The sequence below is a fragment of the Idiotropiscis lumnitzeri genome, chromosome 11 (genome assembly GCF_059441095.1).
Source record: "Idiotropiscis lumnitzeri isolate Australia: NSW breed Sydney's pygmy pipehorse chromosome 11, RoL_Ilum_1.0, whole genome shotgun sequence".
Taxonomy (NCBI): domain Eukaryota; kingdom Metazoa; phylum Chordata; class Actinopteri; order Syngnathiformes; family Syngnathidae; genus Idiotropiscis; species Idiotropiscis lumnitzeri.
Window position 1 is genome coordinate 11200210 of NC_142401.1, and position 26079 is coordinate 11226288.

The 26079-nt window shown below is 41.1% G+C and overlaps 1 protein-coding gene and 11 non-coding genes across 13 annotated transcripts in view; 11 read left to right on the forward strand and 1 right to left on the reverse strand.

Annotated features, from left to right (window-relative positions):
• Positions 1-2643: 2643 nt before the first annotated feature.
• The window catches only part of LOC148327380 (sodium-coupled neutral amino acid transporter 3-like), a 32999-nt gene continuing 9563 nt past the window's right edge, over positions 2644-26079 (reverse strand). The window contains exons 2-17 of one of the 2 annotated variants that reach the window (XM_088308328.1): positions 23343-23564; positions 22840-22872; positions 21160-21250; positions 20961-21076; positions 13963-14036; positions 13200-13292; positions 12962-13043; positions 9375-9457; positions 8639-8697; positions 8163-8306; positions 6776-6855; positions 5836-5936; positions 4969-5093; positions 4027-4171; positions 3816-3919; positions 2644-3534 (exon numbers count right to left, since the gene is read on the reverse strand). In XM_088308328.1, coding sequence (XP_088164454.1) covers positions 3430-3534; positions 3816-3919; positions 4027-4171; positions 4969-5093; positions 5836-5936; positions 6776-6855; positions 8163-8306; positions 8639-8697; positions 9375-9457; positions 12962-13043; positions 13200-13292; positions 13963-14036; positions 20961-21076; positions 21160-21250; positions 22840-22872; positions 23343-23476 — 1569 coding nt within the window. In that variant the 5' untranslated portion in view covers positions 23477-23564 and the 3' untranslated portion in view covers positions 2644-3429. The remainder of the gene's footprint in view (positions 3535-3815; positions 3920-4026; positions 4172-4968; positions 5094-5835; positions 5937-6775; positions 6856-8162; positions 8307-8638; positions 8698-9374; positions 9458-12961; positions 13044-13199; positions 13293-13962; positions 14037-20960; positions 21077-21159; positions 21251-22839; positions 22873-23342; positions 23565-26079) is intronic. The other variant, XM_088308329.1, reaches the window with a different exon arrangement.
• On the forward strand, positions 15254-15325 carry trnae-uuc (transfer RNA glutamic acid (anticodon UUC)). The gene has a single exon. It is a non-coding gene; the product is annotated as a tRNA-Glu (tRNA).
• On the forward strand, positions 15530-15601 carry trnae-uuc (transfer RNA glutamic acid (anticodon UUC)). The gene has a single exon. It is a non-coding gene; the product is annotated as a tRNA-Glu (tRNA).
• Positions 16234-16305, forward strand: trnae-uuc (transfer RNA glutamic acid (anticodon UUC)). The gene has a single exon. It is a non-coding gene; the product is annotated as a tRNA-Glu (tRNA).
• On the forward strand, positions 16526-16597 carry trnae-uuc (transfer RNA glutamic acid (anticodon UUC)). The gene has a single exon. It is a non-coding gene; the product is annotated as a tRNA-Glu (tRNA).
• On the forward strand, positions 16826-16897 carry trnae-uuc (transfer RNA glutamic acid (anticodon UUC)). The gene has a single exon. It is a non-coding gene; the product is annotated as a tRNA-Glu (tRNA).
• Positions 17118-17189, forward strand: trnae-uuc (transfer RNA glutamic acid (anticodon UUC)). Its single transcript has one exon. It is a non-coding gene; the product is annotated as a tRNA-Glu (tRNA).
• trnae-uuc (transfer RNA glutamic acid (anticodon UUC)) lies at positions 17418-17489 on the forward strand. The gene has a single exon. It is a non-coding gene; the product is annotated as a tRNA-Glu (tRNA).
• On the forward strand, positions 17710-17781 carry trnae-uuc (transfer RNA glutamic acid (anticodon UUC)). Its single transcript has one exon. It is a non-coding gene; the product is annotated as a tRNA-Glu (tRNA).
• On the forward strand, positions 18014-18085 carry trnae-uuc (transfer RNA glutamic acid (anticodon UUC)). Its single transcript has one exon. It is a non-coding gene; the product is annotated as a tRNA-Glu (tRNA).
• trnae-uuc (transfer RNA glutamic acid (anticodon UUC)) lies at positions 18297-18368 on the forward strand. Its single transcript has one exon. It is a non-coding gene; the product is annotated as a tRNA-Glu (tRNA).
• trnae-uuc (transfer RNA glutamic acid (anticodon UUC)) lies at positions 18597-18668 on the forward strand. The gene has a single exon. It is a non-coding gene; the product is annotated as a tRNA-Glu (tRNA).

Below are 26079 nucleotides of genomic sequence, written 5' to 3' on the forward strand. Positions count from 1 at the left end.
TATATATTATTATCTTTTTTTTTGGTTTAGGTTCATGTCAAGTTTTTGTGTTCAAGAGCCACATTCGATTTTTAAAACAACCTGAGGGGAAGGTCATTCATTGACGAGGTAAAAAAAAAAGGTTAGTGTATGTAAAATATTTCATAGTAAAATAATAATTCACATTTAAAATTAAGTAATTTGGATTAAAGCACACAACTATTGTCGTTGTTTTGTTTTTTGTTAGTTTTTTTTTAGTTGAAATGACCGGTATTCATACATCCATTTTCTGTACTGCTTATCCTTACAATGGTCGCGAGTCTACGAGAACCTAAACCCAGGGTTAATTGGACACAAACATGAGGTCACAACAGTGAACGTTTTTTTCATCTTCGAAATTCTTGTTTCGGTGCAATTGCGACAATTTTATTTAGAACCATATGTATTATATAATTATAGATATAATTAATACGCAACATATTAAGGGCCTCTCCAGCAGGGCTACGGCGACACCTGGTGGATGATATTATAATCCTTAAATTAATGTCACTGCAACAAATGCATACTGTATATGAATGCGACTCTACTGTGAATGAAAAGGTTAAAAAAGGTGTGTTGTTATTTTTTTCTGCAGCAAAACAGGTGTGTTTACAGTTGAAATGTTCATTTAACGGTATAATCATTACAAAACACAAATCAGTAACAGTCATCATCGACACAAATAGGGACGTTTATTATCTTTATTGCAACATTGTTTACAGTACAATACTGCCAGCGACATATTAAAATATAGACATAAAAGAAAATAGACACCAAATGAAGGACAAGAGGTTTAAAAGCACTTTGAAAATTATTATATATTTTTGTATTTGACTATAACTGTAACAGCTATTTACATTATACAAACTAGATATGCATATCGAATATAAAGGGTCTACATGTATTTACATTTATTTATAAATGCTGGCCAATGTCACCGTTTAATACTTTTTATTAATACATCTCAAAGTGGGTCACTGAGAGCTGACAAAGGGTTCAATTAGGTCTTCCTGCATCAGCTCCCAAACAGATGATCACATAGTTATTAATATCATTTTTGTTGCTTTTTCTCTTGTGCATGGATAACCAAACTATTTTTGAGACACATTTTAATGACGACAGAAACAGTGACTGAATCCCACTGTACAGGAATAGAAAAACCTCATAAGCAAACACACAGTAAATGACAAAATGGGGGACGGAAAAGGTTTGTTATGGAACAAATTGAAAGAACGACAACACACTCTCACAGCACTGACCGCTTTGACAATGTGAACAAATGTTAAAATACAGGAAGGTTGACGAGATCACTGATGATTTTGAGCAGCATGAGCCAACAGTTACCACTGGCGACATCATAAACACATTTGCACTATAGATTAGATTTAACACTTGAGTTGCACTTCTGACTTGAGAGTATATGTTCAAATTTAACACCACTGCATAACTTTCTTTCATAAATATGACAAACTTGTAATGAGACATCACTGAAATCGGTTGCCTTTGCTCTATTACACAGCTCAGGAGAAAGACAATTAGAAATGTTCATGTTATTTCAAGTAATATTTGATATAACACTCATTGACACTTTGCTACTTTTGTGTAATTTACATTGGGTCGATTAATACAGCATAATATAGTGTTATACAAAAGGGACACACCCACACATGTTCCACACGATGTCAGTAAGAACCGCTACGAGATGTTGTGCTTTTTAGTCAAAGAAAGTGCTAATGCTAAACAGCAACATTGCAAACAGTATTGCGTGTCTGTCATTTCCATTGCTGGATGCGAACATTAAAGTGGAAGCCACCGCACACCTGTTTTCTGCGTTTGGTCACGTGACATTGGCATTTTGACATGACTGCTTGTCGACAGCAGAGAGCAGCATAATGTCAAAATAGCTGTGTCCTTAGATGGCTGAAAACGGGTGAATTCATCTTTATTCTTATTCCACAGACAGTATTAATCAGAATATCGTGTTCAGACTAGTAGGGGCACATAGAACATATTATTGCAAAGATTTGTTTCACTTGACTTCCACTTTAGTGAAGACACAACTGTTGCTAGTCACTGCTTAAATGGACCCTGTTATCTAGGTTATCTCCGAAACAACGTACGCGTCATTTTTTCTAAATCATCAAGGAAGAGGAACACTGAGAGGTAACTTTCTTGAGGTCTTCAGTATAGGCAGTCATTCAAAACAAAAAACGGTGGTGCCTTGAGATAAGTGTGACCTAAGTTTTTCACGATATGATACATCGTTGGGATGATTTTTTTTTTTTTTGGCAATGACTTTAGAGCAGAAGTTTGACTTAAACAAGCATAATTACATTAATTCATGCGGTTCCACCAGCTCGGAAATAGACCCAAAATTTCAAATGGCCAGTATGCCACTGGAAGCGCACTACTTTTCCAAGTGCGGTGTGGGCAATCTTGACAACACTACATTTTTTTTCCTCTCTGGACATTTAGACATCCCTACAAATGGTGTGACCTCAGACACAATCAGAATGTAGAGTAAATTACACCACCCCCTGGTGGCTAAACCGTGCACAGCAGAAGAAGCAGCACCATGTCCATTAAAATGTCAATATTCAATTCAGTCAATTCTATATTCAATATTATTGAGAGTGATTATTTTTATTAAAAACTCACTGCAAATAAAATGTTTTGGGGAGGGCGAGTGGAACAGATGAATGTTGTTTGAATTAATTTCAATTGAGAAAGAAGACAATTTAAACTCATATCTCAAAGCACCACTTGTATTAGTGTTGACTTTAAATCATTTTAGGACAACCAGGAGCTAAATCTGAAATGATTAGGTGCACATTTATATATGAAACTATTAAAATCATCCAGTTTATTCGCAGAGGAAGGAATGTTGTTAAAAATGTGCTCTGCCCGTGCTACACAACGGCTTGGACGGAAGCTGAAAGTTGGGGATATACTGTAGAAGATTTTTTTTTTTCAATTCAGTACATTTTTGATGTTCAAATGCTCTGAAAGGAATGTGTGTATATCAATATCTGACGCACTGATAGCAAGATTAGGATAATGTGACATGCCAAGGACTCACAGTCAGTACAGTGGCAGATGAATGTGGAAAGAAATAAGCTTCCTACATTGTTGCTATTCCATCTTATATACAGTACATCTCCCCAAACAAGGCACACCCTCTCAACTTTCAAAAAAAAAAAAAAAAAACAAGATCTCTGTTTGCCCGGTTGTATTTTGTGGCAGGATGTACAGTACAAAGTTTGTTTTGTGCAGAGAAATAGCGTCCTCGCAAACCCGTCACTCCTCCAAAATTCTCTATGGAAGATCCAAAGTGAAACCATGAAGAATAACAACACATCAACTAAATTAACCAAAAGGAAAGTTCAATTCCCGGACTCAGCTGAAGGCCATTTAGTGGCCTGTGCTGGCTTTGCTGCTGCCTGAAGTCCAGTCAATAATGATAAAGCTGAGACTCATTATCATGAACAAGAAGCCGAGCCCAGCAAAGCAGGCCGCCTAGAAGAGAGACAGAAAAGGATTACATTCAGATTCAGACGGAAATTGATAGCTTCTTTGTATATTTTTACTGAACAGTAATTGGGAATATGTCAAAATGAATGTCAAGATGACTGCAGCATGTTAGCAGAAAATATTGGAGGACCGGTTGCATCCATTGAGCGCACTTAGACGACCAAAACACAAGGCCAAGTTGACATTTTACTTCAGAAAATGAAGCGGTCATCACACCTTCCTAAGCTTCATGTTCTATGTTCTTCTTGTAGAAGTTGACTTCTCACCAGGATTTTGGGGGTTGAGCGCAGTGGCTCCTCTTCTTTGGGTACAATACGAATGTAGAAGACAGCAGGGAAGATGAAGATAAGACAAGGTGCAGATGTGGCACCTGGAAACACACACACACACACACACACACGCAAATTAGGAAATGAATTTAAAGGTTGAGAATATGGCGTTTTTTGTTGTTTTTTTTCCCATGGTTTGTGTGCTTACCTATGATCCCAAAGATGCCCAAGATGTTTGGGGCAAATATGACCAGCAGGTTAATGAACGCGAGCAGGGTGAATGCGATGGCGATGTGGCGTGGCCAATTGAAGGTCTTGTTTGGAAACATCATCTGCTGGATGGCCCTTCGTACCTGATGACAGGAGACGTGACATACCGTATAGAAAAGTAGCAACTACAGTGAACCCCCACGCGTTTGCAAATTCACTTTTTTTTCATGTGTGATTGAAAGTGTCATGCAAAGGACAAAGTAATAAATGACGACATCTGGTGGAATATTAGTATTGTTGTCCGGCCTTCCTTCTGCACCTTAAAGGTAAATCAGAAAGCAAGTTTCTGCTTCTTTTCATATATAGATAGCTACTAATTATCCGAACAAGTCTATGTTACCATTACAGTTTGCCTATACTGCCTAACATTTCTTAACGTAAATAAATGCCTTAAAGTAAATCTAATAACTTACTGTGATATCGTTTGTGTAACGCGTGAGTGTGCATCGCCGTTTTGTCACTTAAGTTTGTGTTAGCATGTTATTTTGGCCAGTGCGCTAACCGGACAGTGATGAACACTATCTTTGTTGAATAAATTAACGACCATATTTTTCGGACGATAAGTCGTACTTAAAAATGTTCTCAAAAACCGACGGTGAGCCTTATAATTTGGTGCGTCCTATGTCCAGATGTCGAATGGAAGTGGAATGTTTGACTGTTTTATTTTACTGGTTTATTCCCCTTAATGTGCAGCAATGCTCCTTATAACCCAGTGTGCCCTAATATATGGAAATTTCCCAAAATAGACCAATTCAAAGAGACTCTGCCTTATAATCCGAAAAATCCGAAAATAAATATAAGAAGGGTGTCAATTATAGTTGGGGTTTACCGTATCCGCTATTCTGACACAGCCAGTATGTTGTTTATTGATTGTACTTACGGGAAAGAGCACAATGGGTACAGTGAGTGTGACAGCGGTGAGCACAGCGACGCGCACACACAAAATCAGCGTGTCGTACGGGTCAATGCGACTGTAGGTGTGAAGCAGCTCGGCCTCCACTTCACCTGCATGGTAAAAGGTGCAAGAATGACACTGCTCATGCACATCTTCAAAATAACTGACAGGTGATCATTTATAGCAGATGTGGGCAAACATTTGCACTTCAACGGTAACATTTGATTTTTAATTTGATAGATGGGCCAGGTTATTCATGGATCATGAGAAAAAATAAATGATTGTGGATTTAAAAGATACAAAATTTAAAAAAAAAACATTGCAGTACTTTGTAATATTTGTAGTATAATTTGAATTGTAAGTAATTAACATAGTACTTCTTCCTTAACATTTTTTTTTAAATAGCTAAATTCACATGACAAATATTATAAGGACTCCCATGCTTGGTAGGCCGATAAAAGTGCCAAGCTGCGGGCCTTCCTTTTCAAATGTATTCCTTGCTTTGTAAAGATATGATACATCTGACTTGGTTGAATTAATTGGCATGTTCTTAATGTATGTCCACTAGGTGGCAACATGCATGCCTGAAATGTTACAGTCCAGTACTTTTTTGCTAATAAGGCAGTTATTGGTGGTCCTTGGTTCCATTCATACAACGCCAACATGGCAGTAAATGAGCATGCATATTCTTACGCCATGTGCCGTTTGTAATCTCAAAATGCCATAGGTCGGGTAAAATAAAAATAAACTGACACCTCAAGTATGAGCACCAAATCAATTCAAAACACGCAAGTGGTAAAGAATCATTCAAGAATCGTTAAATAGTGCAAACGAGGAGGTAACATTCCTCACCATAGAAGGTCAAGTATCCAAAGAGAGCAGCCAGGAAATACATGACGTACATGACTGCAATGGACATGTTGGCCACATGCTGCATCTTTTTCTTGTTGGGGCTGAAATATGAAAATATAGCCATTTGATATCACGCACATACACAAACACACATGTTATTGAAACGCATAATAAAGTAGTTATTACATTAGCTTTAGCGGCATGAACGTTTTCACAGCCTTTGGAATCACACAGTGGAACCTCCTAAGTTAATGGACAACTATCACAATGATTGACTTGCAATTTGAAAACAAAATATTCCCACAGTAAATAATATAAAGTGAATGATTTTGTGTTAGTGACTGTGTTGGACGACACTATCCTGTCACAAAGCCAGCTGGGAAAGAGTTCAGATGAGCACTTTGTTCCAGCTGTCAAACTGTCACGTCATAAAACCGTAATTAACTGTTCGCGCAATGTTGACAATATAAATATAAAGGGAAGTAAACCACCATTAAATTATTCACTGGCAGCCCCGGTAAAATGAATGGACCTTTTGACATCTATACTCGTCAATGGCAGTGAATGAGTTAAATAAAAATTAAAAATAAATAATTAAATAAATTAAAGCACAATGTGATTGTTTGAAATTGGGTTTTGCTTAAATTCTGATCAATATTTTCCACCGAAATCCAAATGTACATCACACTTTTTGTAGCATTCAACTTTGGAGGTCCCACTTCAACTCAGTAATTGTAGGAAGCAACAGTGTTTTGAAGCGAACATTAACACAAACAACATGCTCGGTCATTCAAGGACTGCCAAAACATTAACAAAAAACAACAAAGTGCGAGGAGATCAGCCAAACACAAAGTTGACATTGTAGCCCTCTTGTTTGCTAGGCACCAGATTATTAGTCCAAAAAGGAAGCAGAAGCTTTCTTTCCATCATGAGCACATACTTGCGTAGCTCTGTGTAGATGGGCAGCACCTCAGGGTGGCACACAAAGGCAAACGCCAGGATGGGGATGGTGTAGGCAGTCTGAAAATGAACCCCAAAAGGTCACCAGAGATACCACAGCGCCATCCCAGACGTCTTACCATCAATTTTGGCGCTTTACTGGCCGTTACTCGGCAAAACACATGACAGAGAGCGAATTGTTTCCTTCTGATTAACCCCCTGAGTTAGAATGCCTTGTATGTCGAAGGGGGGGATGCTTTTGCTAACCTCACAATTTAGTTCAATATGTAAATTAAATTCTTTAACATTACTTAAAAAAAAAAATCTGGAACGTTAAATAGAAATGCCTGTGAATGTTGAGAGAGCTGAAATGTAAAAAAAAAAAAATCCTGTCAAACTCTTGTCTATATTAGTTGAACAGATTAGTTGAATAGTCAGCAAGTCGACTTTGCTTTGCTGCATCGACGTTGAAATTTGAAATAAGCAGTCAGTGGATGAGAATAACATTTAACTTCACAATCTTCAGGGAATCTGATCGCCAACAAGTCTCAAAATATTCTGAAGAGCGGAACCACAGGAAAATAAGTATACCGGCATGAAGTGACGAACCAAAATGTTACGTCCAAAGATGCAGCTGTGTAATAACGACAATTTAGATCTCGACATTAGTGTCGCTTTATAAACCGTTGTCAGATTTGTACGGCAAACATACAATACAAACGTGCTGGATATATTTTACCACAATGAGACCGGAAGCAGAACCACTTGCAAAATACGCAAGTCTATCGTCAAATGCAATTAATAAAAAATAAAAAAATATTTTGTAACCTGGCTATGATGTCTATATAGAACTTTTAATCCTTTTATTTTATTTTTTTGCTTAGGGGAATTGTTGTTCGTCTTTGGCAAGCAATTTAGTGTACTGCCCATAGATAGCTGGGATAGGCTCCAGCACGCCCGCGACTCTTGTGAGGTGAAGCGGCTCAGATAATGGCCGGATGCTTTTATTTGTTTCCCTGTGGTCCAAATGTGGTCATCAATTAATTGTCTTTGACTCAACTTTGATTACATAACAGTGGACTGCAAAAACAAAATCTTAAGTCATTCAAACCCTTGTCTTAAACTCTTTGGTCACTCGTCTGTGCTTATTAAGCACACTGCTAAAAGTGTTCGGTTGAGAGGTCACTGACCAACTTTGATGTCTGAACCTGCCTGCCTATCATGACCATCTCGGTAAATGCCTCAATCTCACGTCGGGCGTGATAGAGTGCTTCAAGCTAAGCGTGACCATGCTTGGACTGTGATCTGTCGCTGGCAGCATGCTGGAGATGACACAAGTGCGGTGGCTCTTAGTGGCAGTGAGGAGGAGCGGCATGCCTGAACCTTACTTGAGAGTTGAGGTTGGCCATTTTGGGAACGCAGGCGAGGTCGTCCGCCCCGCCGGGATCCGTGATGTTAAGGAGGCCGCCGGCAGTGCCGTTGATGGCAAAGTCCACGAACGGGCAAGGGACGTTGAATTTCTTGTAAATGACCTGCAGAGGCGCAAAAGAGACTTGAACGTGAACTCTAAAGATGCAGTTAGCATACGGAGAAGGGGCTCAAAGGAAAAGTGAGAGAGAGAGAGAGAGAGAGAGAGAGAGCGAGAGAGAAATGGATTATAGCTCGCACAGCCAAAAGTAGGTCAGTGAAAGTCAGACAATCAGCATAGCCTGGAACAGCAGCACGCAAAGAGAACGCGAAAGCTGGTGGAAAGGTGAAAGTAGTAATCTCATTACAAGGTGATCACCGTGCCTCAGCATGTGCTCATCCGTTATGACTCTGTTTACGTTCATCCTAAAGACACCAAATGTCTGACTAGACTTACCGCGATGAGGAAGAACACCATGCAGCTCAAGGAGAAGCCACTGGTGTAGCCCAAATACCCTGAAACAAAACAGTTCATTAGCCTTCCTCCGAGTAGAAAGTGCAGTGGAACTGCCAAAGTTGAGCGTCGGAAAAATTGTTCAATTGTCGTCAGTGTCACGGGTCATGCCTGAGTCGATCCAATCTGACAAAAGGCGAGAGGCAGGATCTACTATTTACTGACAGTGAAGATAATCTAACGTAAGATTCCCTACTGATTTGATTTGCCGGGAGAGGGAGCTCATTATTGACTCAAACTGCACCACTTGGCGCTCTTTTATAGTCAGGTTTTTCGCCACTTTACGTAAATGAATCAAGTCGCAGTGAGGCAACCCTTCTCAGGGCGTTGAATCGATCATGAAGATGTTTCACCTCTCATCCGAGTAGGTTTGATTAGTCCTTGCCAAAAGGTTTGGTTTGGACTGCACCAGCCTGAGTTAGTGTGGAAAAACCCGACTATTTATGTTCCAAATTGGGCAACTCGGATGAGAGGCGTAACGTCTTCTAAGACAAACAGAAGTCCAGCTGCCGATTTCAGCGCCCTGAGAATGAAATGACGTGAATGAATGAGAATATCCACAAGCAAGTGAAGACACAAATATTTTAACAATCATATTGATGCTACTGTAAGGCTCCGATACTTATCCCTATTATCTACGCCATCCCACCTTTTTCGTATTTGCGATTCATAAACTCACCAAGCTGCTTCATGAGCGCCAGCGGCAAAATCACAGCGATGGATACGAAGATCACGAGGTAGTTGCCGTTCAAGTACCATTCACTGCAGAGAGGCAGAAGAAAAATAAATCTGGGAACGAATACATTCGTAGAAGACAATAATGTATGACATTTATTAAGTGGGGGCCAGATTTAGGGAGTGCAGGAAATATGGATTCAATATTGTTACGTATTTATTTTATCAGCTATGGTAAAAGGTCACTGAATGCATCCATTAATTAAAAAAAAAAAAAAATTTTAAAATGGCATTTTCAAAGGATGGGAAGTGTTGTATCTCTTATATGTTGCGCTTTAGAACATCTTTTATTTTATTGGGATTTTACATTGCAAAAATCTTACGGCACGACACCAAACGAGAAAATCACAAAGTACTGTAAATAAATAAATAAATGACAACAATTAACTAACTCACTGAATTCCTAACACCGGTAAAACAAAAATAAATCAGGTGTCCGGGTGATTTTTGTCCATCTATGGTCTATGAATGTGTCATACTAAGAAAGAAGATTTTGACTCAGCTCTTACAAAGCATGACCGTGACACAATGCGCCACGCTACTGCCAAAAACAAGGAGCTATTTTTAGTCAGGGTGATTCACTTCTTCTCTTCTATCAAGTGGGAAAATTGCAGAGATACACACTCCCTCTTTGTAGCTGTCTAGCACAAAAAAAAATGAAGAGGCTCATCCATCCTGTTGTCACCTTGCCCTCGGGACATCTGGTCCAGGGACACAATCTTTCCCTGATTACTGCAGATACACACACACACACACACACACAAACCCTGCCGTCTTTTCTAAAGGCACAGATGCTTAAGCAAAAACACATCTGCCAATCCAGGAGCACTGACAAACCAAGTAGTTTAGCAGCTTCGCATAAATAAACATGCCCAAGGTTGACTGTGTTGGATAAAACAAACGTGAGCGTCGCGCTCAGAAATGATTTTAATTATGAACCACAAAATCTTAAAGATCTTAAATGTTTTGTTTTTATTTGACAACAAAGAAGCGGTAAAGAGTGGATTTAGTTTGCAGGTCTAATCAAATAATGAGTGACACACACAGAAAATAATGTGGACATCACGTCACAGTCGATGATTTTTTTATTTTTGTGATCTCCGGTTTCTTTGCCGTTGTGGTATGATGCAAAAAAAAAAAAAAAAAAATGCCGCTTGAAGGGAGTTGCGCCATTAATTAGAGAAGATAATGAATTGCAAATAGACCACAGCAAGTACCGTTCTATTCAAAACAATACCACTTGCGACACAAAATTCCAAAATGGCGATCGGAATAGCCAAGAAAATATGTTTTTTCGTTTACAACTGGAAGTGCGTTGATTTCGAGCTGCAGACTGAAGTTGGAATATTATGTTGGGTATTGCTGTTATTTAGATACAGCTCGGACTACAGCTAACAATAATTTGGTAATTAATCTGTTGATTATTTTACAATTAATTGATTAATTAATTTGATTTTTTCCGCATTTATAACTCTATATTGAAAAACTGGCCATTATTTCAAATTGACAGCACAATAAATGATTCAGTTGCTGGTTTGGTCCAATAACATGACAGAAAAATAGCAAAACCTTTGATCAGAAATTATCCAAACTAAAAGCAGACACGTCCAATTTGGTTTGTGCGGAATCACGCTATTGGAGATTTACCTTGCTTTACATGCACATTTTCTTGCTATTTTTCCTTCCTTCTAAGTCATACCAGCCAAAAACAAAAAAAACATTTTTTATTTTTAGGAGAAAATTGTTGTCTTACAAAAAATTACACCATTCAAATTAGACAGCTTGTTGCCTAAAATCAGCAACTCTGTATTTATACTACAATTTACATTTTAAAAGTTTTTTTTTTATTACGTGTAGATAAAATTTGGAGGGGTGGGAACCGTGTAGGTGGTTAGTAATGGTGTATAATAAAGGTGTGATAAATAAAGAAAGAAAAAGAAAAAAATAAATGAATAATATAGTTAATTCTTCTCGGAGCTATGAAATGCCAAATGAACTTTGTTTGAGTCCGAAAATTGAGTTGAGTTAGAGTTTAAGCCATATTTATATTCAGGTTACAAAGAACAATCCAATTTTTTGGGCAAACGGTCAATTAAACCACGCCGATGCCTACTAAGAAACACTTTACATCTCCTTTAAGTGGGTTAAGAGTGAAGAGGTGAGGGGCTAACATCACACTCCAACTCCCAAGGAAGCGAGTGTTGTTTGTCCTTTGCGGCCACCTGCACACCAGAGATATCCCACGGTTTACATTCGCACTCGTGGAGAGTTGCCGTGTTTTTGTGTGAGACTTTCCCGGTTTGGCCATGCTGCTCTCCTCCTCCGGGGTTACTATGACAGCTGTTTGCACGCCAGCTGCGCCGCATGTTCTACTGGCATGACAGTGAGATGGCTCCGGATCTTAACCCAACACATGAGATGACACAATAAGTCACTGAACTGAACTGGTGCCATTGGGTATTTTCTGCCATTGTGGATTCAAGCAAATAATTAGCTGTTCCAAAATAATGAATTCCATAGTCGCTGTAGGATTTTCTTTGCACTGTGTGGCATTTTTCCCCATTGTGGGACTAATAAAGGACATCTTTATCTTTAAGGAACCTGCTGAAAGAGAAGCCAACACCTCTGAAAAAGTTCCGGTTGCAAATTTTGCAAAACTCCACATGACTCTACCTAATGCTGAAAAATCTATAGCGCCGATATTGGGTTCTGTATGTATCACATAAATATGTTAAATTGCTTTTAATCATCTTTATAATGTATATGATTTCTATTTTATTCAAGTGTGTATTTTATGTAATTTACTTAAAGAGTTGATTGCCTCATTTTGTTGCACTTTACATTTAAATATGTGTCAAATGACTCATTGATGGTGTAGTGCAGAGCTTCTCAATTATTTTCCATTACGCCCCTCCTAGCAAGAAGAAAACTATTCAGCCAACAACCACCATCACCCACTCTCGGCACTATAAATAATAGCATTTTCGTTTAAAAACAAACCGACACCGTAGAGTTTATACTCGCCGCGCACAATGGGCAAGGAGAGCGGCACTGCCAACTACTGGAGTGGCTGTGCAATTACACGTCATTGTTGTGCGGCGGGAAAAAAAACATGTTCCCCAGGTTCCTCAGGTTCGCACACGCCCCAATCAGCATCGCACGAGCGCCACCCCCCAGGGGGACCCGCCCCACTATTTGAGAAGCAATACTGTAGTGGTACATTTTACGCAAGCAGTGCGGATTCACTTCCTACTCAGTGAAAGTGTGAGTGTGGATCGTTGTCCATCTCCTCATGCGCCCTGCAACTGACTAGTGAGCAGTTGAGGGTGTAGTTAGCTTTTCTCCCAAAGTCAGCTGGCATGCAAGAAAGATGGCTCCAATGCCAGCAGTTTCTCAAAGGGCAGGTTTAAATGAAAACAAATGAGGCGTTTAGTGCTTCCCACCTGATATATGCAAGTCACTGTCCGGGCCGTTTATCTACTACTACAAAAATGGGAATTAACGATTTTAAGTCATGGACCGATTACTCACCCTGCTGGCTTATCCACCTTGAGGAAGGCCTGAATGACCAGAGGAAACTCATACTTGACTATGTAGAGATAACTGGACATTGCTGTGAAAGGGAGAAACTCATCGTTAGATTTCAGAGAGAGGGGGCGGGGGTTGTAGGATACACGAGCAAAAGAAATCTCTGCATACCGTGCAAAAAATGTCACTGTTATTAGAAGATGTGGATGTGAGAGGACAGATGTGAGGCGTGCGTTCTCACCTCCAATGTTTTGCAGCGTGATGGCGATACCTGCCGCCATCTTCCCCGGGGTGCCAAAAGCCCTGTAGCCGAGCTGCTCGTAAGCACGGATACCTTAAAGCATGAAGAAAAGTACTTCATTCATTTGATCTCGTGCAATATACATGGGAGTGATCCTTAAAATTGATGGCTGGATTTGTAGCATTGTGCTGTTACCCATTTTTATTATTATTATACATTTTCAACGAGGGCTGCAGCTATCAAATATTTTTAAAATTAAGTACTCTACAGCTTATCCCCTCGATTAATCAAATAATTTGATGAAAAATAATTTTGCATTGTTTTATTTTTTTTCACTTGGGGTCACCATCCTCAAGTTAAATTGTTGTATTGTTTACTTTAAGTGTGCATGGCTTTAAATGGTGAGGCCTGCCTGGTGAGTGACGTGGGTGTCAGTAAATATGAGTGGAGAGTTGACTGGCTGTTAACACGTGTTGAGTGATTTGCAGTGAGTTGTGGCCATCGGATGTTAGTTCCTACTTAAGGACATTTTTTGTATTATTAGCAAATACAAATGGAGTTTATGTTCTGCTTGTTCACTAAACATCTCTATCCTTGACCACTCGCATCGCATTAAGTCCTAACTACCAATGGTAGGCCTTATTCTATATTTAACGTCAACGTTAGCTTGTGCTAGCAAATGTAGACGTCCTTTTGCGGTACAATATTGTTCTTGACCTTCCTTGTTAAGTGAGAAAATATCATTTGGACTTTGTGTGCATACCTACAATACCAGAAGACTTGAGCAGCAAATGAATGGAATATGATGAAAGAGCGGCCACCACTGTTAGGAGAACCCTGAAAAAGAAAAGTACATTGAAAAAAAAAGTTGAATGACTGTCAGCATTTAACTCTTTAGCCATACCAACTGTGACAAAATAGAAATTGACATTCTCACATCCATTTTTTTCTTTTCACCCTGCACTGCATATAAAACATGTACTGCAGGCTATTTATACAGCTGTGGTATAGAAACACGCTGGTGAGTCCCTGTGGCTCGCCTTTATCTTGGATTGTTGCTGCAGCTGATCAAGTTGGCTGCCCTCTGCCCTCTACCACACTAAGCAACCACACAGCAGATGGACTCTTTCACAAGAAACGACGCAATGTTGGAATTGACTGATTGAGGGGGAATCCAGAGTTTACAATAATCTCCCTCCTGCGCTCTGTTCTATTTTAGCCGCAATCATGTTTCATTCCCTGACTTGGACTTAAACATATAGTACGTATATTGAACTGGTTTGAAATTGTGGGACCGTGAACCTCACTTCATGGAACGTTAAACAACTTGGACCTCCCCTATAATCCTTCATAAATAGGTTGTTAGTGTTCAGTTCCGAGCATGGGGAAGTCTATCTGGTATTTTTGTCGATTGACTTCATCAATAGGCTGAAATATGAAAAGAGTAAATTGTGGGTATGTCCCATGTGGTCTAGTGCTTAGGATCCCAGGTTTTCACCCAGGTGTCCCGGGTTCAACTCCCGGTGTGGGAAAGGTTACCCTCTTCTTCGATTCGCTGATAAGTTGTGTGAAGGACTTGTTGGTTCACTAACTCGTCTCATCGTATGTTTCTCTCCTGAACTATACCTCCCAATTTTGTCTAGTGCTTTGGTAGTCAGTGTCCAGCTTCTTGCATGTGCGAGTCTGTCATTTTGCAGCAGGATTGGCTTTAACAACAGGCTGAAAAATGAATCAGGCCCATGTCGACCACGGCCCATATGGTCTAGCGGTTAGGATCCCTGGTTTTCTCCCAGGTGGCGTGGGTTCGACTCCCGGTATGGGAAAGGTGGTCCGGTAGAGTTCCTGGATTCCCAATTCTGGTGTTTGCTGATCAAATACTTCATGATGAGTTTATCTCGTGAACCGGATGTGGCTCTCCTAAAGTCTGTATCATATTTGGACTATCGCTTAGGTTGTAATGGTTTTGCTTCTAGTATGAAGAAAATTTTCTTGTATGATTTAATGATTGGCTTCAAACACAGGCCAAAATATGAAACGAGTGCTTGGAATATACATCCCGTATGGTCTAGCGGTTAGGATCCCTGGTTTTCACCCAGGTTGCCCGGGTTCAACTCCCGGTATGGGAATGGTGGTCCCGTTCGATTCCTTGATTGACAAGAACTCGTCGCTTAAAACATAAGTCTCTCTTAAACCATATTCCCCATCTGGTCAAGCGCATATGTTGTCAGGTTTTAGCTTCTAGCATGGTAAAGTCTTTGTTACGATTTTACTGTTTCCATGATTGGATTCAATTACTGGCCAAAAAATAAATCGAGCGCACCAATACCAAGTCCCATATGGTCTAGCGGTTAGGATACCTGGTTTTCACCCAGGTGGCCCGGGTTCAACTCCCGGTATGGGAACGGTTTTCTGGTACTTACCCTGGATTCGCTAATGACTGGCCTCAAGATCCTGCTGGTTGATGAACTCATCTTGCAAACCCTAGGTCTCTCTCTTAAACTACGTACCAAATTCTGTCTTGTGCTTAGGTTGTCAGAGTTCAGCTTCTAGCATGGGCAATTCTTTCTGGTATTCATGATGTGATGGTGTGATTGGCTTCAAAAACAGGCTGAAAAACGATATGTCCAATTTGGTCTCGCACTTAGGTCGTTAGGGTTTAGCTTCTAACATGGGGAAATCTTTCCGGTACGATATTACGAAGTGCATGAGTGGCTTCAACAACAGGCTGAAATCTGAAACGAATGCTTTGAATATACATCCCATATGGTCTAGCGGTTAGGATCCCTGGTTTTCTCCCAGTTGGCCCGGGTTCAACTCCCCGTATGCGAATGGTGGTCCCGTTCGATTCCTTGATTGACATCAAGAACTCGTCGCTTAAAACATAAGTCTCTCTTAAACCATATTCCCCATCTGGTCAAGCGCATATGTTGTCAGGGTTTACCTTCTAACATGGTAACGTCTTTGTTACGATTTTACTTTCCATGATTGGCTTCAATTACTGGCCAAAAAATAAATCGAGCACACCAAGACCAAGTCCCATATGGTCTAGCGGTTAGGATACCTGGTTTTCACCCAGGTGGCCCGGGTTCAACTCCCGGTATGGGAACGGTTTTCTAGTACTTTTCCTGGATTCGCTGTTGATTGGCTCGAAAAACCTACTAGTTTATGTACTCATCTTAATTGTATACCTCTCTCTTGAACTGTTCTGTCCAGTGCTAAAGTTGTCAGTGTTTAGCCTGTTGTGTGGGCAGGTCTTTTTGATTTTCATTTTGTATGATTGGCTTCAACGAGAGCCCGAAAATTGTATCAAGCATGTTCAGACCGTGTCCCATATGGTCTAGCGGTTAGGATCCCTGGTTTTCACCCAGGTGGCCTGGGTTCAACTCCCGGTATGGGAAAGGCGCTCCTGTGCAGTACCGAGGTTTGTTTATTGTCTTCAAAGACTTGTTGGTTTACAAACTCATCTTGTAAACCGTACATCTCTCTTAAACCATGTACCCCATCCGGTATGGCACTTATGTTGTCAGTGTTTCAGCTTCTTGCATGGGAAAGTCTTTGTTACGATTGTATTCCGTAATTGGCTTAAACAACAGACCAAAAAATGAAACAAGCACCCAAGGACTTTGTCCCATATGGTCTAGCGGTTAGGATCCCTGGTTTTCACCCAGGTGGCCCGGGTTCAACTCCCGGTATGGGAAAGGTGGTCCGGTAGAGTTCCTGGATTCCCTGATGATTGGTTCGAAAACCATGCTAGTTTATGAACTCATCTTAACCGTATCGCGCTCTCTTGAACTGTTCTGTCCAGTGCTAAAGTTGTTCGTGTTTAGCTTGTTTTGTGGGCAGGTCTTTTTGATTTTCATTTTGTATGATTGGCTTCAAAGTGAGCCCGAAAATTGTATCAAGCATGGTCTGATCATGTCCCATATGGTCTAGCGGTTAGGATCCCTGGTTTTCACCCAGGTGGCCTGGGTTCAACTCCCGGTATGGGAAAGGCGCTCCTGTGCAGTACCGAGGTTTGTTTATTGTCTTCAAAGACTTGTTGGTTTACAAACTCATCTTGTAAACCGTACATCTCTCTTAAACCATGTACCCCATCCGGTATGGCACTTATGTTGTCAGTGTTTCAGCTTCTTGCATGGGAAAGTCTTTGTTACGATTGTATTCCGTAATTGGCTTAAACAACAGACCAAAAAATGAAACAAGCACCCAAGGACTTTGTCCCATATGGTCTAGCGGTTAGGATCCCTGGTTTTCACCCAGGTGGCCCGGGTTCAACTCCCGGTATGGGAAAGGTGGTCCGGTAGAGTTCCTGGATTCCCTGATGATTGGTTCGAAAACCATGCTAGTTTATGAACTCATCTTAACCGTATCGCGCTCTCTTGAACTGTTCTGTCCAGTGCTAAAGTTGTTCGTGTTTAGCTTGTTTTGTGGGCAGGTCTTTTTGATTTTCATTTTGTATGATTGGCTTCAAAGTGAGCCCGAAAATTGTATCAAGCATGGTCTGATCATGTCCCATATGGTCTAGCGGTTAGGATCCCTGGTTTTCACCCAGGTGGCCTGGGTTCAACTCCCGGTATGGGAATGGCGGTCCTCTACAGTACCTAGGTTTGTTTATTGTCTTCAAGGACTTGTTGCTTTACAAACTCATCTTGTAAATCGTACTTCTCTCTTAAACCCTGTACTCCATTCGGTCAGCCACCTATGTTGTCAGTATATATCTTCTAGCAACAGGAAATTTTGGTTACGATTTTACATATTAAGGGATTGGCATAAACAAGAGGCCTAAAAAAGGAATTAAGCACCCTGAGACTTTGTCCCATATGGTCTAGCGGTTAGGATCCCTGGTTTTCACCCAGGTGGCCCGGGTTCAACTCCCGGTATGGGAAAGGTGGTCCGGTAGAGTTCCTGGATTCCCTGATGATTGGTTCGAAAACCTTGCTAGTTCATGAACTCATCTTAACTGTATCCCTCTCTCTTGAACTGTTCTGTCCAGTGCTAAAGTTGTCAGTGTTTTGTGGGCAGGTCTTTTTGATTTTTATTTTGTGTGATTGGCTTCAACGAGAGCCCGAAAATTGTATCAAGCATGGGCAGATCATGTCCCATATGGTCTAGCGGTTAGGATCCCTGGTTTTCACCCAGGTGGCCCGGGTTCAACTCCCGGTATGGGAATGGCGGTCCTCTACAGTACCTAGGTTTGTTTATTGTCTTCAAGGACTTGTTGGTTTACAAACTCATCCTGTAAACCGTACTTCTCTCTGAAACCATGTACCCCATCCGGTCTGGCACTTATGTTGTCAGTGTTTCAGCTTCTTGCATGGGAAAGTCTTTGTTACCATTGTATTCCGTAATTGGCTTAAACAACAGACCAAAAAATGAAACAAGCACCCAAGGACTTTGTCCCGTATGGTCTAGCGGTTAGGATCCTTGGTTTTCACCCAGGTGGCCCGGGTTCAACTCCCGGTATGGGAAAGGTGATCCTGTACAGTTCCTGGATTTGCAAATGATTGGCCTCAAGATCCTGCTGGTTGATGAACTCATCTTGCAAACCGTAGGTCTCTCTCTTAAACTATGTACCAAATTCTGTTTTGTGCTTAGGTTGTCAGAGTTCAGCTTCTAGCATGGGCAATTCTTTCTGGTATTCATTTTGTGATGGTGTGATTGGCTTCAACAACAGGCTGAAAAACGATATGTCCAATTTGGTCTCGCACTTAGGTTGTTAGGGTTTAGCTTCTAACATGGGGAAATCTTTCCGGTACGATATTAGAAAGTGCATGAGTGGCTTCAACAACAGGCTGAAATATGAAACGGGCGTATCAGCTATTTGACCCATATAGTCTACCGGTTTGGGATCCCTGGTTTTCACTTAGGTAGAAAGGCTTCAATGGATTTCCTGAGAAACGCCCAAATCAATTTCTTAAACAAAGTGTGAGGAAACGCTCAATGATGCTCGGACAATTAACAATTTGTTATTCCAGCGTGCAGAAGAATGCCGGGCAGGCTTGAGGTGGAGGATTTAGTCAGTGGAGTGGCAGTGGGAGGACAGCTCTGCTGACAATCACACACAGTGACACACTTGGTTCACTTTCCACCAAGCTGCATTTCAAGCTTGGACTGAGCCATGGACGTGCTGAATACTCAGAAGCAGCCAATATTTTGCTGCCATCCATCCTTCTCGACACATTTCAACCTGTGCAAAGTTGTACGGAGGCTGGAGCCTTTCCCAGTTGACTAAAGGCAGAAAGCATAATATATCCTGCACTGGTCTCCAGTCAATGGTAGGGCGCATGTGAATGGAGCATTGCCCAGAAAGCGAGACCATGCCAGCAGCGTAAAAGTGAGCTATGTGAACCACAGGCCAAGATTCAAAAGATACACACTGGGTTCATTTAGTGAAAAACTTGGGGGAAAAACACAACTCAGCTCAATATAAGAAGCTTACGCTGCTAAATCCTCCAGACATGACCGTCGTGGAAAACACCGCAAATTATTTCACGTGAAAATCAGAGGAGGAGACAAATTTGATGGGATTAAAACTAAAATGTCATATTGCGCTAAAAAATTATAGCACCCTTACTCTAATTTTGGATTAAAAAAAAATACTTGAGAGCCACTGTGCATTTCTTTACAACTGCCATATTTGATGAATCACATCCTTCCTAAAATAATGACCTTAATATGCAGTTATTATTTTGGAATCCTAATGGAAAAAAAGAAAAGGCTGGCGGAACGGAAATGTCACAACTGCAGTTACTTTATCTTTCAAACCGAAGGGGGTAAAATCAACTGCTTTTTAGTACCTGGAAGCTGCGGACAATAATACTCTGACAGACAGTGATGCTGCAGAGGCTTAGTGATGCTAAGCCACATCAAATATGGGACACATAGGCACACTGTAGAAAGTAGAGACTTAACTAAAAAAATGTCTCTGTTCAGGTAAGAAAAAAAAACATGAAACTGTGGAATATACTTAGAATAGCTGATACCAGCCTTAAATTGGCCTTTAAAGAGGTGGCAATGTATTTTCTCCCCAGCGTGCCATTTCATTTTGCATGATGAGTCCGTGTTCATTTAATGATTTTGCCCTACATCAGCTGCCTGCTTAATAGGAAGCTGTTAAAATAAAATTAGGACAAAGATGTATTAGGAAAAAAACTTTGCATTAAGAAAATGAGTCAGATGACACCAATTGGTCATGAGTCAAAATAAAAACATTCAAACCTCAAATGCCTGATTAGGAGTTTGAATATTTACAAATGAAAGTAGCAGGAAAACAGAGCTTGGATGTCTTTTTTGTTGTTGCGATGTCACCACCGAAACAAGCAGGTAATGGGAGAGAGGGAAAACGGGACGAGAAATTAAAACGAATTGCAATGTAGGAAAAGCTATTCACATGATAAAAATCTTGGTCACATGGTACAATATGACAAATGTGGCAATAAGTCTAAAATAATAATAAAAACAAGAAAAAGGGTTGTTTTTTTTCTTTTTTTACCGAAAGTAAGCTGCGTGAAAGGTTTCAAGTGACACTAATATTTCTCTCCTTTTGTTTTTGCTTGCATCACAAATTAAATGACAGGAACGCACTCTACGGAATTGTTTTCACGTTTTAATTATAACGGCAACAGCATGGTAGGCTAATTGTTAGAACGTACTATATGCTCTCAAGGGGAGATTTGACATATTCTCCCCGTACGTGCATTATTTTTTTCTGGGGTTCTGGACATCCACTCCAAAAACACTTTTCATTTGGAAACAACTTACAAAAAGAGAACAACTCCCGTGTTGGCCATTGCGTAGGCCAGTCCAAGGATTCCACTTCCCATGATTGCGTTGCCCAAGTTGAAGACGGACATCCCAAATGATGTTTTTCCCTCAAACTATAACCAAAATAGAAAGGAACAATATGTTACGACTTCAAAGCATGTATTGTATCTTGCACTTGAGAGTCACATGATCTTACATCAGTAAATCGCGTTGTTTTGCTGGTGTCGCCACCTGATGAGAACTCCTGTCCTGGCTGGTTGGCCTCAGTATTCTCAGTTCTGTTAGGACTTCAGTGGACAAATACAGTAAATGAAGAGCACAAATAGAAGCCAAGAGATGTCAAATGTGAAAACCTGTTGCTTGATTAATACCACTATAAAGTGCCTTTGGTGTCCTCGTTAGAATCAATCATCATGAATATGTAAGGATGGCCGAGTGGTCTAAGGCGCCGCGTTCCGGTCCCAGTCTCCCCAGGAGGCCTGGGTTCGAACCTCGAATTTCCCCATTGTGGGACTAATAAAGGGAATTTTTTAGAGCCACCGTGGTCGAGTGGTTAACGATGCAGAGCGCGACACCATCGGACCCTGGTACGAATCCCCGTCTAGGCAATGCCAGTTGTCAAGGGGGTGAAACTAAAAATGCGTCCGCATATAATTTGGCTGCCAGGATGGCCGAGTGGTCTAAGGCGCCGCGTTCAGGACCCAGTCTCCCCAGGAGGCCTGGGTTCGAATCTCGAATTTCCCCATTGTGGGACTAATAAAGGGCAAATTATTATTATTATTATTATTATTTATAAAAAAATTAACTCTTGTCTTCTTATAAGTGGCCACACATTTGTATGCATGTTAGTACAATGAAAAGTCTCTTAAAATGCCTTTCCTTCATTATATACTTTTTTTTTCATTAGATTTTGGCATGTCCCACACACTGCTCTGCAAACTACAGAGATACTAAATCACTTTTTGATACATAGTCTTATTGTCCACACGCTGTTTAGTAAAAGTCAATCACTAGTGCAAATCATAATGAACATTTTGCATATGTCCCTTAAAACGATCATAATAGGGTGACTGCCCCTTTAAGAAATTTTCTGTTTTCAGCGACATTATTATCAGTATTTTCTTTGTTCAATGGAGGCTGAAACAGTGGAAAGTTGCTGAATAAATATACACACTTATGTTTTGTAATCTTCAACTAATTAGGTGCGTTGTGGGATATTGTCAATCTTAACACTCTGTCAAGGTGGGTTAAAACCATTTTAGGTATTCAAATATATTTCCTAAAAGGGCAAGTCAACCCCAAAAATAATTTGCAATAAAATCTTCGATGTGCCTTCACTAGTCTAAACATGGCATTCTGATTCATTTTATGATATGAGTCAAACAGCTAAATCCATCAGTGTTTAGCCATCTCGGGAGCGGCAATTTTGTCAGTTCTGTCGACTGAAAATGACATCACAGTTGCGCAGGCTCAGATAATGACTAATCATGGCTCAATTTCTGACAAAAGCTGAGCCTTGATTGGTCATAATCTGAGCCCCGAGCTACTGTGATGTCATTCTCAGTTGACAGAAGAAACAAAATGGCCGCCCCTGAAATGTGCAAAGACTGATAGATTTTACTGTTTAATTCATATTCCAGATTCCACAATATTAATCAGAATGCCACGTTTTGTCTCGTGGGCCTGCACTGAACATTTTCTTTAGGGTCGACGTCCCCTTTAAACAATACGCAGCTTGCCACACTACCATTGAAATTCAATGTAAAATCCCAACTTTTGAGAGATGAAATGTGGACGTCTCCAATGCACTTTATGGTGATACTCCCTCTGCTATCACAGACAGAAAACACAAATGAACTCTTTAACGGGGACATACCTAACATTCTGGGCACTGTTGGGTACCGTTTCCCTACAAGCATTGTTGAGAGGCCATCCATCACCCAGCGAGTGCACAATTAGAAAATGATACCCAGTCATAATACAATAACAACAACGACATGATGACAGGATTGTCTATGACTGAAGGAGGGACAGCTATTACATGCTGGAAAATGACTGCCAGACAACAGGGACAGGATCATTAGGCTTTTAGCTCAGGCAATTAGGCCGCACTGTTTTTCAATGGGCGCGTAAGGAGGAAGTCGGTGTCTTGATTAAAGCCACTTACACCGAGTGGTTACATCACATTCACTGTTCGAAGGATTGTGCCCTAAACCCTGCAGTTATGGGACAGTTACTATAGTGACTAGGCCGTGGGCATGATGACATCATTAGCCAACTAACCAGTGAGGCCTCATTATCTAGATAGTGATGAATGACTTGTAAGAAATGTTTCCTCTTGAAAATTAGACAAATATTAAAAAGTGTTTGGACACTCACGTTGGCCCATCATCCACAGGTGAGGTTTTGGACGCAGTGGTGTCATCGACCGCATCGTGACCTTTCCCGTTAGGAATTGCATTCATCTCAGCGGGCGCCGTCTCCACAGTCTCTGCAGGCTTCTCCTCACTCATGTCGTCTCTGCTGTCTTGGTGGAGGGAAAACCGGCTTCAGTCGCAGCCTCGTGCAAGGAGAATAAGCTTCTTACTTTGGACCAGAGATCTGCAGAAGGGAAAAGATGAACGTTATGAATCACGTGACGTTAGCGATGTTGAAAAATAATTCATGGTAATTATGAAATTAAACAATAAAGTAATTCCAAAACAGCGCAGCTCAGAGTCCTGATTGCATTGTGTGACAAAACAAAACTGCTAGGTGGGAAAGAAACCCAGCAAACTGAGATCCATGATCCTCTTTCATCTGTCGTGGGGCATAGAAATCCATCGATGAACATTTTTACAGGTGTATGAACGGGAGCGCTGGCTAAAAAACTTCTAGCACTACAACTAAAAAAAGTGAAAGAATTATCCAATGAGGACTGGAAAAATATTAGCAACCACCTCAAGTTCTGATCTGTTGAGCGAATTGACGTGGAAAATAATACATAATAAAAATGCTCAACGTGGTAAATCAGTAAGACACTTACACATTTTTGCAAAAGATTTCACTCTACTGGGCTAATGTGATTGAAACACTTCATCAGAATCTTGGGTAACTGCTTGAAGGGGATTTTTGTCCATTTCACTCTAGCAACTTTTCAACTGGACTGAGGAAGCGAGACAAGCACGCTACGGCAAGCAAAAAGGCCATAACAGGAAAATGGTTGAAGGAGGAACCGGCAACTGTTTCCCGGAGGCATTCACTGAAATGTGAACATTATTGAAAGAAATAAAACTTTTTTCTTGGTGTGCCATCACTATAAAAGTGAAGAAGTTCTTTGAGTTGTATTTAACTTTCCTGCTAGATGGCTTCCTTTCATATGTCAGCCCCTTTTTTCTTTCTGTCCTTTGTTGCAGAAGACTCATAATGCTGAATAAAAACTAAGTTTAAAAAAATACAAATTTCAATGGCATTCTAATACATTGCAATGTCAATTTGTATTTGATTAATTGTTCAGCTGGAGCACACTCAAAGGAAGCTGTATTATTTATTTATTTCTCATAATGAAGGTTTATCTATGACAATAGGATACAGTGGGAAAATTCATCATTTGTCCAAATCAGTGTGCAAGGTACATCATGCAAATTCCAATCATAATTGACATATCAACTGACAGGTGGCATCCCAGCAAAAAGAGGGACTTGAATTGAAGGGTGACACACTTGGCTATTTCCTGCGAGTCGTGCGCTGCTGTCTTAGATGACCGGCTGGCTCAGAAAGTCGCCTGTGACATGTTTCTCCTGGACGCTGCAGACCAAAACCCACCCCCAGCTGGCTGGCACTGAATGATCCCTTTTGCTGTGCTGCAAAAGCACCCCTGAAGGCTCGCAGGGAGAGCACGCTGGGTGCCACACACACACACACAAATGCCACGCAGATATAAAGAAGAGAACCAGCTCGGACCAGCTAACAACCGGTTTCAGCTGTCTGCTTTTTTTCCGTTTTGCTTGACACTTCTCCTTTGGTCCCCTTGTTTATTGAGGAGCGTTCAACATAGCAACAATGCAGGGGTTTTCTGTCGCACCATTCCTGGCAACCACTCAGCTGTCTTTGCTATCCCCCGCCCCAGGAGTCTTCCGCTCCACAGCTTTTGCGCTAATGTCGCTTTTTTTGTAATATTATCACATCAAGCGCAGTGAGAGGTGAATACACCTAGACTTCATCTATCATTCCTGAGAAGCTGTCTTTCCAACCGCGTTGCCGTGAGCTTCGCAGCACAGCCAGGCCTCTCCGTGTCTCTGGCTAAACCCGGGCAACGTGGTTGGGCAGCAAAGCACAGTGCACAATGGCGCATGTTGTGCCGTTTCCTGGGAACAGGTTGGGTAACACTGGTACTATTGTGCCAGGGCATCATTATACTGCCGGGGCCCCTTTGGCTGTAGTTTGCTCGGCCACTCGAGAGGATGACAACACACACAAAAAAAAAAAGAAGCTCTAATTGAAAAGATGCCACCTTGGATTCAGCAAATGCCACGGTCCTTTATTCGTGTGCAGCTGTAGCAGAATTGCTGACGGCAGCGATGGCCCCTCACATTGGACAAATCACTGCACAGAACCGCGCTGCCACTCACAGGGTCGACAAATCTCAAGAAGAGTAAGGGGAAGCCATTCAAGGGCAATGGACGATGGGCTGGCGGGCTACTAGAGGGCCACCTCAATGGCCTCAAGCAGCGCGGCTACAAACAGCGGAGCTGATTGGTGGGAGTCATCGCTCCTACGATCATTGTGTTCGATTGCGACCAAAGGCAACAGAGGGTTTGCAATCCTATCACTTACCCGCAAGGACATGCCCACTTAGTCGGAATGAGTGGCAGCCAAAGTAAGTCTTGAGAAATGTAGCAGAATAAATACCGTAAGTATCTTACTGATATTTGAGAGCTACAGATAATTATTTGAAGGGGTCAAATTCAGGGCACACCTTTATTTGTGGAAATACTGTACCTGTGTGTGGGGGGTGGAGCCAGACTAGACATGCTTATTGATTGGTCGTCAAAGAAAGGTTACGTCTGTGTTACAATGGGGAAGGAATGGGAAAAAATTTTAAGTTTGGGCAGCAAATTCTAATTTTGTGTCCTGG